At 45.9% G+C, this 14312-nt stretch overlaps 1 protein-coding gene across 2 annotated transcripts in view; it reads left to right on the top strand.

Annotated features, from left to right (window-relative positions):
• AMOTL1 (angiomotin like 1) overlaps positions 1–14312 on the top strand; it is a 177665-nt gene that overhangs the window by 61591 nt on the left and 101762 nt on the right. The window contains exon 1 of one of the 2 annotated variants that reach the window (XM_053562831.1): positions 7925–8164. The exons of the other annotated variant lie outside the window; for it this stretch is intronic. Coding sequence (XP_053418806.1) covers positions 8116–8164 — 49 coding nt within the window. The 5' untranslated portion in view covers positions 7925–8115. Of the gene's footprint in view, positions 1–7924; positions 8165–14312 lie in introns of those variants that run through there. 2 annotated transcript variants of the gene reach the window in all.

The raw sequence follows: 14312 nt of genomic DNA, 5'->3' as shown, positions 1-14312 counted from the left end.
GTGTCAAATGGTTTATGAAGCGAGTGTATGATGCACCCTGATCATATCAATGTATACAGTTATGATTTAATAAAAAAAAAAAAGAAAAGAAAAATGCATCCTTTCCAACTGGACAAAGAGCAAAAACAGTGCTCTCAACTTAGTGACTAGAATACAGGCTCACTTCAGCTCTTCACCTTTCCTTGCTCATTCCCTCAGCCCAGAACACTTGTGCAGTGAACAAGCTACACAACTAAACATGGTAGCCCTGAATGCCAGTTCCTGGCCTTCTCATCTATACTTTTTTTAAATAAAAAAACATTTTTTTTTTAGAGACAGAGTCTCACTTTGTCACCCTTGGTAGAGTGCCGTGGTGTTACAGCTCACAGCAACCTCCAGCTCTTGGGCTTAGCTGATTCTCTTGCCTCAGCTTCCTGGGTTAGCTGGAACCACAGGCGCCCTCCACAATGCCTGGCTATTTTTTTTTTTCTTTGTTGCAGTTTGGCTGGGATCAGGTTCGAACCCACCACCCTCGGTACATGGGGCCAGCACCACCCTCTCTTCTATACTTCTTCCCTTTTCTGGAAGCCCTTTCAGTGTTGTATAGATATAAAAATACTAAATTTTCCCTTGAATAGTTCTTTTAAAATAGAATTTCCCCTAATTATTTGCATGATGCGGTTTTCCCCACAATTCTAACCTCCTGAATAGAAACTATGTCTAAAACTTTAAATATTTATGCCAGTAATTAACCAAAATTTATTTACCTTAGTTCAAATGGCATTATGGAATGCATTATCATAAAAGTGCTAATATTGATTGAGTGGTTTCCACTTAGTGTGTATCTTGCTGAGATTTTTGGTACTATTATTTCTTTCATTTTACCGATGGAGGACTAAAGCTTAGACAAGTTCAGTAACTTGCCAAGTCACTCCTGGTAAGTGATTGAACCTGGGCGTGAACCTAGTTCTATTCTTCTCTACTGCTAGTATTCTTAACAACCATTCTTAATTCCAGAATAAGTCACTAGAACCCAAACTCCTTTTTCTCAGCAGCAGATTTCTGACAGAACCATAATTTTTCAGCAAAAACTATATGACTATAAAGCCTGACCCCTTTATAATACTGCCTACGACCTGCCATACACTGCAAGCTGGGCTCAGGGACCCAGGGGAAAGAGACATAGTACATTCCTCAAAGATCTGGTGACCCAGCTAGGAGAGAAAGTCCCACCAACAGGAAGCTTTGCAACATGGAGTTCTGGCTCCTTCAGGCCAATGGACACTTACTGGCTGTGTGACCTTGGGTGGCTTTCCTCATCTGTGATATGGGCTGCAAATACCTAATTCGTAGGATTATTTGGGAAGGATTAAATGAGATAACATATGTAAAGTGCTCATAGTGGGCACCCCGTGTGAGTGCTTGTAATTATTGATGTTATGGTAATTGCACAGGGGGCAAGGGACCCCAGAGAAGAGGAACCTAAGTCAGTCATGGAGGTCACGGGGAGGTCAAGTGAGCTTCCCAGATAAGCTCAAAGAGCAAAGGTATGGAGTATGAAATGCATCATGCATTCTTCTGAGCAGCGGGCGGCAGCTGTCAGGAGCCCCTCCTCTAGGGACTTGCAACCAAGCGTGCGGACTGGTGAAGCTGGATCTTCCCCTCCATGTAGCATGGAAATGCTACAGAGAGGCCCTGTAACCTCCTGATCGCCTTCCTTAAGTGTCCAGGATGCCTCACAGAGTCTGTCTTACTCTTGTTTTTTTTTTTTTAAATTTGGCCGGGGCTGGGTTTGAACCCGCCACCTCCGGCATATGGGACCGGTGCCCTACCCGCTGAGCCACAGGCGCCACCCTCTGTCTTACTCTTAAAAGCCCCTTAAATATGTCTCAGTGGGAGCCCAAGCTCATTTGCGTTTTATCCCCTGCCCTCATTACTATCATCATGTTTTGCTGCTGTCAACTTCTTGTAGCTGACATTCCACACTGTTTACCAAATGAGAGACTGAGGGACCCTCTATAGCAGCTTTAGGGAGGGAGGGGGGTATTTGCCACATGCAGCGAATAAAAACACAGGATGCCCAGTTAAATTTGAATTTCAGATAAATGATTTTTTAGTATAAATATGCTAAATTGAAAAAAATGTTACTTATCGGAAATTCAGTTCCAGCTGGTGTCATGTGCTTTATCTGGCAGCCCTAGGTGCAGGAGCAACATCTAGGAACGCTCTGGTCTCTGCTGGATTTTAGATGGCTTTCCTAGGTTTGGTGCAATATGACTCAGTTCCATGTACCAGGGATCCTGACTCCATTTAGGTGCTTGTATCAGTGAGACTTCACTGCTGGAGGATTTATTATATTATCACGTCGGTTAGAAAATGGATGCTGGAAATTGACCCTTCCTCCAATAGAAATCCTAAACAACATCAAGGATTGAATGTGTGCTTCATTTTGTATGCTCTGTAAACATGGAACAGTCCTTTCTCTCGGATTGGTTACATAGCTTCTGGGGGCTGGAAGCAAAGGTTTTGTTTTTCCCACTCTCATATTCTGCTGCTTTGAAGAGCATCTTAAGTGTCTCTTGGGAGTGAACATGCAGAGCCATTCTCCCAGTGTGTCATCTCTAGGCCTGGGCTAGGACATTTGCGGGTTCCTGTTTCCTGAGAAAACCTGGTCTATTGTTATGCAGTGATCATCATATAAAGATATCTTTGTAGGGAGCTGAAACTTGACTTCTTGTCTTTTACCCAGTTGTCCACATTTTGCCGTCTAGAATTTTGAAACATTTTTTTGCAGTTTTTGGCCAGAGCCGGGTTTGAACCCACCAACTCCGGCATATGGGCTTGGCGCCCTACTCCTTTGAGCCACAGGCACCACTCAAAACATTTTTTTTTTTTTAAACTGTAACCCAGCACAAGGATACATTTTACATTTAGACCCATACATACAAATGCAAATATAACTAAACTAAACAGAAGTTTCATGGAATAGCAATTTTCCTTATTAGATAGGCTGCTTCTAGTATTTTCTACTATGTTCTATTTCATGCCGGTTATTAAAATTCTATTTCATGGCTCAGCGCCTGTGGCTCAAGCGGCTAAGGCGTCAGCCACATACTCCTGAGCTGACGGATTCAAATCCAGTCCAGGCCGCCAAACAACAATGATGGCTGTAACCAAAAAATAGCCAGCCGGGCAGTGTGGTGGGCACCAGTAGTTCCAGCTACTTGGGAGGTGGAGCAGGAGAATTGCTTGAGCCCAGGAGTTGGAAGTTGCTGTGAGCTGTGATGCCACCGCACTCTACCCAGAGTGGCAGCTTGAGGCTCTGTCTCAAAAAAAAAAAAAAAAAAAAAAAATTCTATTTCATGCCGGTTATTAAAATTTTTCTACTCAACAGTTGGCACCTAATAATTGTACATATTTATGGGGGGGTGTTGCAATCCATGTCATGGATAGTGGTCAGATCAGAGTAATTGGCATATCCATCGTCTCAAACATTTGTCATTCCTTTGTGTTGGGAACTGAAGGGATCATGGTGAAACTTGCCCTTTTCCCCTAGTTTGGTTCACTGAAAAGATCAACTCACAGTTATGGTAGATTAATAAGAGAAAGGTTTATTTCAAAATACCATGCACATGGGGGAAACCACAAGAATGATTTCCCAAAGTCTCAGCCATACTCAGTGGCTTTTAAAGATGCCTTTTAGAAGGGAGGGGGAGAGATACTAGAAAGTCTATGTGTAGTAAGTGTTGCTAGGGGGGGGACTGGTAGAGGGAGGGAAACAGATTGATTTGTAAATTAACCTGAGAGAGGGTAGATGGAGGGAAACAGATTGATTTGTAAATTAACCTGAGACACAGGTGTTGTGCTTCAAATAACCTTGTGGCTACATCTATTAGCATGCCATAAGGAGGCCAGAGGTGAGAGAGGACGTTCTTCTATCCTTCTTTCTAGCTATGAACTGAAAACGTAAGTTTTTGAACTAAAATGCCTGAGCATCCTTTTCAAAATGGTGATCACAAGAGATCTTCAGTGTAAACATTTTGATCTTAGTTGTCTTCAGCTATTGTGAAAATCCTTGTTTTTAATAGTGGTTTCACGTTGCTGTAGTTTTAGAAACTCAGTATGATTCCAGTTTTAGAAACAAAGATATGTCTGTGTCATTGCTAGAAATAAGAGTGAAACATGATTAGTTTTTTGTTCATGAAAAGAGGGAAAGGAAGCAATTACTATTTTGCAGGGTGAACGGAACTGAGACTGCTTCCTATCAGTGTGCAACTGGAGTCACTCAAAGTCTCTGTGGAATGATCAGAATGGTTAGAAGCCTGGGCAATATCAGTTCATCAGCCAACTCGGTGCTTTTCAGTGAGGGGCAGTTTTATCCTGCAGGGGTCCTCCTCAAACTACGCCCACGGGCCACATGAGGCGGTGTGAATTGTATTTGTTCCTGTTTTGTTTTTTACTTCAAAATAAGATATGTGCAGTGTGCATAGGAATTTGTTCATAGTTTTTTTTTTTTTAAAACTATAGTCCGGCCCTCCAACGGTCTGAGGGACAGTGAACTGGCCCCCTGTTTAAAAAGTTTGAGGACGCCTGCTCTAGGGGATATCTGGTGATGTCTGGAGATGCTTGTTTCGTAAGTGACGGTAGATGGGGGTGGTTGCTACCGGCATGCAATGGGTAGAGGCCATCCTACAAGGTGCAGGGCAGTCCCTCACAACAAAAAATTATCAGCCAAATGTCGAGAGGACCCAAGGTCAAGAAGTACTGAAATTACCAATCAACAAAAAAGTATTATAAGTTTCAATACTCCCAAGGTTTCTGCAGTGATAGTAACAAGTAATCATTAGATAATTGTCATTTATGGAGTATCTATTATATATGCCAGGCTGTGATACTCAGGGCTCCTCTGTCTCAGCCAGGATCCCACCCCACGCTTGTTTGGGGCCGGTGTCTCTGCTCTTTCTCCTTGCCTGTTCAGCCTGGATACATTTTATCTGGATGCAGCATATCCATCCTCTGTTCCTTGTGATTTATGTGGATCCAGTTGTGTCTTTAGTGCATATTGTGTAATGGGCTCCCAGGGAAAGCTGTGAAGCAAGAGACCAATTGTCACTATGGGTACGAAGCTAAACATCCAGCAAACAGGCTCAGATCTGTAACTTCACAGTAGAGCCAAACGACGTAGGCAGGGTGGTAGCACACAGCCTGGCCCTTAGTAGGGCCCTTAGTGGTGATATTTCTTGGAAAACTTTTTCATCAAGGACACTGAGTCCTTGGGTAAGCTTCAGATGGAGCAGAATGATCTATTGTGCTGTGTATTATGTAATTCTCTCAGGAGCAGTTTCCTTACCTACAGGCACCTGGTATTTTGAGAACTATAGAGGAGTCCCACCTTGTGTGTCTTCCCTCTTGCCCTCCTCATTTTTCCCTTCTTTTTCACTCTTCACTTCAGTCAGGCTCTTCCCTTGCCTCTTCCTCTCTCCATAGCTGTGTGCTTCTAGCACCCTCTGCTTTAGGCACTCTTGGTATTCCCTGAATTGTGCTCCTGCCAACAGTTTGCAAGGTGGGGGCAGGGCGTGTGTCAGAATCTCCCGAGGAGGCATGTGCTATGTGATAAAGCTTAATTGATGGCATGATTTTATATTTAGAAATAAGCAGGGAAAAACACAACTACAGTTGACCCTCAAACAATGTGGGATTTTTCTGCCACCCCAATGCAATTGAAAATCTGTGTGTAACCAACGTCTTTCTCCAACCAGTCCCACCTCTCAACTCTGCTTCATCTTGAGTTGGCTCAGTGACATATTCTTCCTAGGAACCAGGTTCAAAATCTGCCTTAACTTGACTACTTTGTTCTTACCCCCAGGATAGCCAACCAGTCAGTGGAAAGAGTAAAATCTTGCTTCAGAGAATGGATGTCTTTCTTCATGGTGTTTGGTATTTTCAAAGACATGGTATCTCCCTTTCCTTCCGTCCACTTTATCCCAACCTCGTATGTCACTGCTTTCCACAACTATCCCAGATCTTCTCTTGAATTGATGATGGCAAATATATGTTGAGTACTTACATGCATTGTGCTAAGTATTTATGTTTATTACTTTGTTCAATGCTTACACCTGAGGCTTGGTGCCATTTTCATCATCTTGCAAAGGAAGATGCTAAAGTCTAGAGAAGTTGGGTGACTTGGCCACAGTCACACGGTGAGTGGCTGAGTTCTGACTCAGCCCATGCCTGTTTGTTCTAGATGTGATGCTTATAACCAGTAAATTCTGCTGCCTCCTTAGATTATAGGATGGTATTTAATTAGGACAATTAGTAAATGTAAGTTTCCTTTCTTCTTTCCCTCTTTTTCTATCCTTTACATCTTCCCCAATCTAATCTAAATTTATGCAATTGCTAGGTGAGTCAGTGAATCAGTGGTCCTCTCACTGTGGATAGGCTACCATCTCAACCCCTAATTTGGAATTCAGGGCTTACAACATGTTAAACAGCACACTGAAGTAGAAGTTGGTGCCTCCCCTGGGTTTGCTACTAAACATATTCTGTAATATTTGGAATCATTCAACAGCTAGGCCTGAGTTTCCTCCTCTGCCACGTGAAAGGTTTGGTTGGTAATCGCTCCAGTTCTTTCCAGGCCTATGTTTTTGAGATGGCTGGTTTTCTGCCTTCCCTTGTTTTCTCTTTCCTTCTAATACACCTTCTTCCCAAGCTCCCAGCCCCGTCCTCTCCCTCTGGGCTTCTGCCACTGCTTAGTCAGCACTGCCTGAACACCCCCTTCTGCTAGGCTCTGTCTCCCTGGTAAAGTCAGTCCTGTCTCCAGGCATCTCCAGTGCTTAGATCTCTTGAATTGTTGCTTGCCTGTTTTCTGTTCATACCTTTTGTCTTCTTAGATAGATAACAAATCCCTAGAGGGCCGGTTAGCTGCTCTAAGTTTCTTTTGTGTACTGGTAAGTACTAGATAGAGTAGGTGACTTTAAGTGGAGTATGTATTTTATAAGCAATTGTTAAATGATTGGATTTGGCCTTTATCTTGAGACCACAGGGCCCATCAAGGAATTAGAATAGACAGTCAGGACAGGATTGTCTGGAGGGATAAAACTGCTGGCAGACTAGTTAGGGAATTGCCACAATCCAGGGAGGAGTCCATGAAAGGCCTGGCCTAGTGAGAAGGTAAAGAGGAGAGGCTTGGTTAGAGCTCTCTCTCCTACTCACATCTTGGGTAGCAACCTTCTGTCCTGAGTGGCAGAGCCCACCAGAAAGCCAGGCAAAGAGGGCTCCAGGGAGCAGTGAGTTTAACCACCTCTGACGGGGTGGAAGAGGAGTGTTTAGATTAAAGAGGTGGGGTAGAATCAGCAACCTTTCCCCAGTCACTTGGTATTATTATTATTATTTGCCCCTACCTGGCCAGATAACGGCCTGAGGGTTTGTGGCCAGAGGATGTACGTTTCTGCGAACACATTTAATATCTGAGGCTATAAGGTTTGCTTTGGCCCTTCTGCTTGTCAACCGACCTCAGAGTAGCAGCTTGTCGCCCAGTCTCAGTGCATGGGGCCTCGGGAATGTTGAGAAAGTGCGGCCACTTTCCACCTGGAAATTCCACTTAAGAAAAATAAAGCCATCCTTAGCAGAACCTAACCTGGAATTTAAGGAAGACCCTAAAACATTTTAGCCATGACTGGCATGGTGGGAAGGAAGACAAAGCCGAAGGAAGGAGAATTAGTGAGTCCGAAATAAATTTTAACGCGGCCAGGGACAAAGCAAAGGAGGCTGTCGCCCTCCTGAGTCTCAGGGAGGGAGACACGTCAGCGCAAGCCCAGGGCAGCTCAGCCCGCGGTCCGGCTGGGGAGCCTGCGGACGGGCTCTAAGACCCAGCGGCGCGGGGCGGAGGGGAGGTTACAGGGCCGAGCCCGGCGACCCTCCCGGGCGGCGCGCGGAGCCGGGCGCGCGGGGCGCTCTAGGACCCAGCAGGGTGGTCGGTTTGGGGCTGGAGGTGTAGCCCTGGCATTTCTGTCCTTCCTGTGTGAATGGGGCTGATGGTCGGGCGCCACTTCCCTTCGCTGCCCCCACGCCGTGTCCAGCGCGCTGCTCGGCGACCGCCTTCCCCAGCCGCGGCTCTGAACGCGCCATGGTCGCCTCATGTGGAAGGCAAAGTTGCGCCGGGGAACTTGTGAGCCTGAAGTGAAAGGTAACCAGCCCGGGTCGGGGGAGCAGGGAGGGCAGCTCCCACCGGACCCGGCTGTCCGGTGCTGCCCAGTCCTCTACTGGTCTGGGCAGGGGGCACCTCCTGGGGGCCTCGGGCTGACTTTCAGATTGTTAAAAAAAAAAAAAGTGGCAATCAGTGTAACCTGGCTTATTGTACCCTCAATGAATCCCCAACAACAAAAAAAAAAAGTGGGCTTCCGTGCCACTCTGCGGGTCCCTGCGCCGCCCCGCGCCCCAGCGGCGACTGGGAAGTCGTGCTCCCGGGTGCGGGTCCCGAGGTGCGCGGCGCGGGCGCGGGGCAGGCCTTTCCGGAGGGCGCTGCCATATGGCCGGGCTCTCCGGGACGCGCCCGCGCGCGGGGCTTCGGCGGAGAGGAGGGCGGGAAGGGGTGTCCGGGGACCGCGTCCCTCGGCGCAGGAAGGACAAGGGCGCTCGCTGACCGGCCGGACCCCTCCTGCTCGCCGGCCGGACGCGGCTCTGGAGGGTGGGGTCGGCGGAGGGGGTGCGCCCCGACCCCGAGGCTCCGATCGCGGTGGCTGCTGCTCCTTTGTTCTCCCCAGACAAGTTTCTTTGACAAACCGGGGAGTTAGATCCAGCTCTCCCTTGCCTGTTAGTGCTGCCTTTAAAAGAATCTGGTTTCAGGGAGGAAAAATTTAAACTTTCCAAGTGGAACTGGTTTTTCTTGGAATGTGACAATTGTGGCAGGAGGGAGATTGGCACCTTGGCCGATGACAGCCGAGTGGAGCCCGGGCCCTGCGCCAGGGCAGGGGCCAAACATGCCCCCTGGGCAGCCGGCTGGAGGGCGAGGCGGCAGAACAGATGAGCCTGGGCGCGCACCTCGGAGGCCTCGGCCACCTGGACAGAGCTCTCGGCGCCGTTTCCAAGTTCTCTCCTAGAACTCCAGGCCGAGAATCCGCCCGGTTCCTTGCGCTTAGCTCTGGCGCCCCGCCCCGCCCCGCCCTAGTCTTTTCAAATCTTGGTGACTGGGAACACTTCACTTTCCCATTTTGTTCGAAGGTTTTTGCCTTTCGGCTTCTGTTTCCAAGTGGCAAATGCTTTTTAGCCCGTCTAGTGAGTGGATCACTTGGACTGGTGCATTCGTAAACTGGGGCCCTGATCCCTGATCGTGCAGTTTTGCGGTTCACATCCAGCATTTTATCCCTCTGGGTCTCTTAGCTCACTTGGTTGTGCAGTATTAGTTGCCCATTTTCTCATTTTCTTCTTCTGAGACATGTTAGGAGAGTCGAAGTTATATACTGTTTGTAAAACTCCTTGGCATTGGTGAAGGGTAGCTCATACCAGAGTTTTAGATACCTCAAAGATGCTTTTGGCAACTCCAAACAATAACGTGTTAACTTGCTCACTGTGAGCGAATAAAACCAAAATAGAGAGATATTAATAGCTACAATTCCAGAAAATTTCCTCCCTTTTCCGGAAGCAAAAAGTGAGGACTTGAAACGTTTAAACAGTCATGGCTCCTTTCTTCCGAAAGGGACCTGTGGGTCACTGCCAGACTGGCTCAGATTTCCCCTGGCTGCCTGACACTCCAGGGCCCAGCAGCTGGAAATCGGGCCCAGCAGCTGGAAATCAGACCCAGGTGGACGATTGAGGATTCTTCTAGATTGCACCTTCTTGGGAGTCTAAGAGCAACGTGAAATTTACTTCCTAGCAAGGGGCTCCGTGTTATATTGTATCTGCTATGAACTCTATGAGAATAATGTGGGAGTAACACTTATAAATACATTTTGACCTGCTTTGAAGGGGTGGAAAAGCACGGATTTGAACAGAAGGAACGCTAGGTCTGATGTGACCACAGCGATAAAGGCTCTAGACAAGCTGCTGTTTTTTTCCTGGTGAAGGTAGGAGGGGTGGTGGAGGGAGGAGGAGATTTACTTCTTAGATGGTACACTTTGATGGTACACTTTTCTTTTATGTGTTGCACTTTTCAAGGTAAACAGGGAAACCTTTGTAAACCTCCTCCTCTTTTAAATGCACAGAAATCTTGTCTTTTAGGTTCCATGCAGATGGTGGAGGGTGAAGAATACTAATGTACTGAAGGGCGTGTGGAGATCAAAGCATTTAGAAATACATCTTTCAACTAATAGAGGGCTTTCAGTTTAGATGAGATTTTAAGGTGCTGTCTTTATGAAAAGCATACAATGTGAGTGATTTTATAGGAAGGCACTCTATTGATTGGACTTGAGAATGTCTGCCCTTGGCCAGATAGAGGAGGCTTCTGTGGGAAGAGTTCTGCTTTTTTTTGATGTCTACCCTGTGGAGAAGTGTGGACTCAGGGCCTAGGGGCAAGATGCCTGAACTAATTGAAAGGAGAGGGTAGTCTGGCTGGTGGGAGTTCTGTTGAAGTATAGCCTCTAGGTACAGTGCTACGGATCTTCATAGTAATTTGTGAAAATACTTTGAAAATGATAAAACACTATGTTAGGTAAGACTTAAAAAAAATAATGACATGAGACAAGGCAAATGCTAGTGAAAATTGTAAAAATTAGATTTTTTTGGCCAGAAAATTGAAAAGAAGTAACTTTGCTAGACCTGCTAATATTTCTGATATGCAGTGCCTCCACTTACCCTCAACCCCCTTTTTCTGTCATGGCTATCTGCATTTTAAATGCCTATGAAAGCAGCTCAGGTCAGGAAATTCTGCAGTGTTTTGAATAACTTTTTCTTATTTTTTTCTTACTATCGGTAGGCTCTTATGACCCAGAATTTAGTTAGTAATAGAATCCTTGAAAAGCAAAAGCAAAGGGTAGTGTGGGGTCAGGTAAATCAACATAGTTGATTATAAGGTTTGCTGGAAATAGTCGGAGGTTGTTGAAGTTTTTTTTTTTTTGTTTTGTTTTGTTTTTGGTATTTTTGTTTGCCTGGTGACTTTTTAAAAAAAAAATTGTTTTGCTGATTTGACTTTGTTTTGCCTTGGAGAAGAGAAACAATGTAAATCTTGGCCATTGGGAGTAGGTCAGTACTCAGCCTTTGCTGGAAGGAAGTCATGCCTGCTCCTGGGCTTATGGGTTGGTGCCAGGCAGAGTTCTCTTCACTTGGCAGGCCCTGGGCTCCACCCTCATGGCCAGGCCTTGTGAAACCTTAGGAATATTCATTTTGGACCCTGGCATAGGGCTCCTGGACTCCCAAAGGGGCTCACACATTAGACTTTTTTACCCTTTTAGGAGGGTGTAGGGGAGTACGTTGGAAATCTATCCCTGTTAAGAGTCTAGAGAACCAGATTTAACTTTTTAAAAACAAAGTCATGGTCCTATAGTATATGTTTAAATCTGTATTTGGGACCTCTGTTGGCCAGTGTTGCAGCTATCTGCTTCTTTTTTTTATTAGGTTTTAAGAAATTTTTATTTGGAAATTATCATCGCTTCATAAGACTTGCAAAATGGTAGAGAGGTCCTGTGTACCCTTCACCCAATTTCCCCCATTGCTAACATTTTGCGTAACCACAGTACAATAGCAGAACCAGGAAAGTGCCTTAGGGACAGCATAGAGCACACTGGCATTTCACCATTTTTGTGAAAACACAAAATTTTTGTGTGACAGACACGTGTCTGTCTCTGCAGCGTGTATTTCTACATGTATGCTTCCGTGCAGTTTTGTCACGTGTAGGTTCATGTAACCACCATCACAGTCACGATACAGAAGTATGCCAGCATGTCACGGACCCCTCTTGGGCCACCCCTGTGTAGTTGCGTTCACCTTCATCCTCACCTTCTACCTTGTTCCCAAACACTAGTCACCACCACTCTGTTCACCCTCTCTATAATCTTGTCATTTTGAGAATGTTACATAAATGAACTCATGCAGCATAAACCATTTAATAACGTGAGTGCATTTCTCCTGTCTTTCATCTGGGAACTTGGAATCTCAGTTCTTCCTTGTAGAAGCTTACCTTTTCACAGCTGGGGGCACGGCTACATGTACCAAGTATTATTATTGAATGCGGTTAGAAGCTAGGATGCTCTATTCACAGTCTAGTACTGTCTATAAATGATACCCTTTTCTCACTTATAAAACCGTAGATGTACAATTCTAGGACAGTGGCTCTCTGGTGTGAGTGAGCACCAGGACCATCTGGAGAGCTTATTAAAAATGCAGATTGCACCCCCTGCCCCGGGCAGGGGCATCTCACCCTCCTCACACTCCCCACCCCACTCACTCTACCCTCATCTCTGTTTTAGTAGGTCTTAGTGGGGGCCTGGGATTTTGCATTTCTAACAAGTTACAAGTGACGCTGATGCTGTTGGTCCACGGATCACAGTTTGAGAACCATTGTCTTTGAGCATATTCCTCTTTATTTTTATGTATTTATTTTTTAGACAGAGTCTCACTTTGTCGCCCTGGCTAGAGTGCCATGGTTTCACAGCTCACAGCAACCTCAAACTCTTGGGCTCAAGTGATTCTCTTGCCTCAGCCTCCTGAGTAGCTGGGACTACAGGCGCCTGCCACAACGCCTGGCTATTTTTGGTTGTAGTTGTCATTGTTGTTTAGCTGGCCTGGCGGGCGCGAACCCACCAGCTTCCGTGTACGTGGCTGGCGCCCTACCCACACATGCGCTGAGCCTGAGCATATCCCTCTTTAAATTGAACCTAATCTGAGATGCTTATTGCCCTTTAGAACTGAGTTTGTTCCTCTTCAAATGACTGAGTTTGAAATAGATTGTTTCTGAGGTTATTTGTTGATATCTGTAACTATATTCTCTAATTGTTCTTCTGTGCCTGACTCCTTCCCGATCATGACTTTTCTTTCTCTCGGTTGTCTATCGATACTCGGAAAACATGCCAGGTTTGGGTATGTGGCTACCAATATATAAGTCATATTGCCTTGGAGAAGTCACTCAGCCTCAGTAAAATAAGTGTATTGACAAAATACATTCTAAGATTATTGTGGGGCATAAACAAGATACTGCCTGTGAAAGGGCTGCATAAAAACTAAGGGACAGTGCAAAATAGTTTTTTATTATTTTGTGCACACTTGATACCTCTTGGGATACTTGGTGTGAACTGCCTCTCCTAATGCTAAGTATCATTGCTACTGGGAGAAATTGGGAACAATTGCGTGGACATCTGCAGAGATGTTGGGAGGAAGCTTCCTGCGTGGGTGGATGGTTGAGTGGGGGGTTCCGGAGGGATGTTGGGAGGAAGCTTCCTGCGTGGGTGGGTGGTTGAGTGGGGGTTCCGGAGGGATGTTGGGAGGAAGCTTCCTGCGTGGGTGGATGGTTGAGTGGGGGGTTCCGGAGGGATGTTGGGAGGAAGCTTCCTGCGTGGGTGGGTGGTTGAGTGGGGAGTTCCGGAGGGATGTTGGGAGGAAGCTTCCTGCGTGGGTGGGTGGTTGAGTGGGGGTTCCGGAGGGATGTTGGGAGGAAGCTTCCTGCGTGGGTGGATGGTTGAGTGGGGGGTTCCGGAGGGATGTTGGGAGGAAGCTTCCTGCGTGGGTGGGTGGTTGAGTGGGGGGTTCCGGAGGGATGTTGGGAGGAAGCTTCCTGCGTGGGTGGATGGTTGAGTGGGGGGTTCCGGAGGGGTATTGATATGTAGTTGTGGTAATTACCAGAGGACAGCTCAGTGCTGAACAATTGCTTGAGCAGATGCTGGAATGTTAAGAGAAAAATTGAGAAGCTTTCTTGAAGTAGATAAGTATAATTCCACAAATTATTATTTTTTTTCCCCAGTTTAGGAGAGATGTGATCTGGCCCCCATCTAGATCTTAAAAGTTCCAGACCTATACTGTTCATAGTAACCACTAACCACCTCTGGCCATTTAAAATTAATTAAATAAATTGAGTAAAACTGCAAATTCTGGTTTTCAGTCCGACTAGCCGCAGTTCATTTGCTTACAGGCCTTTTCCATTGTTGTAATATATGTTGTCCAGTGTTCTACGGTGAGATTAGCTCTGTTTTGTGATAATACCACTTGGTTTCAGACAATGGGACAGACATTCACAATTTTGAATGAAATTTACCACTTCTCCCTTGAAAGTCTGATGTGTACTTAATGAGATTGCAATAATGCAGTGATTTTTCAGTGGGTGTGTCATGGCTGTGAGACGATCTTAGTGTGCCATGAATTTTTCTTTTTCTTTTTTTTTTTTTTTGAGACATACTCTCAAACTGTCGTCC

Source organism: Nycticebus coucang, chromosome 14, assembly GCF_027406575.1.
Source record: "Nycticebus coucang isolate mNycCou1 chromosome 14, mNycCou1.pri, whole genome shotgun sequence".
In the NCBI taxonomy this organism is placed as follows: domain Eukaryota; kingdom Metazoa; phylum Chordata; class Mammalia; order Primates; family Lorisidae; genus Nycticebus; species Nycticebus coucang.
This window is presented reverse-complemented; position numbering and strand designations above follow the sequence as displayed.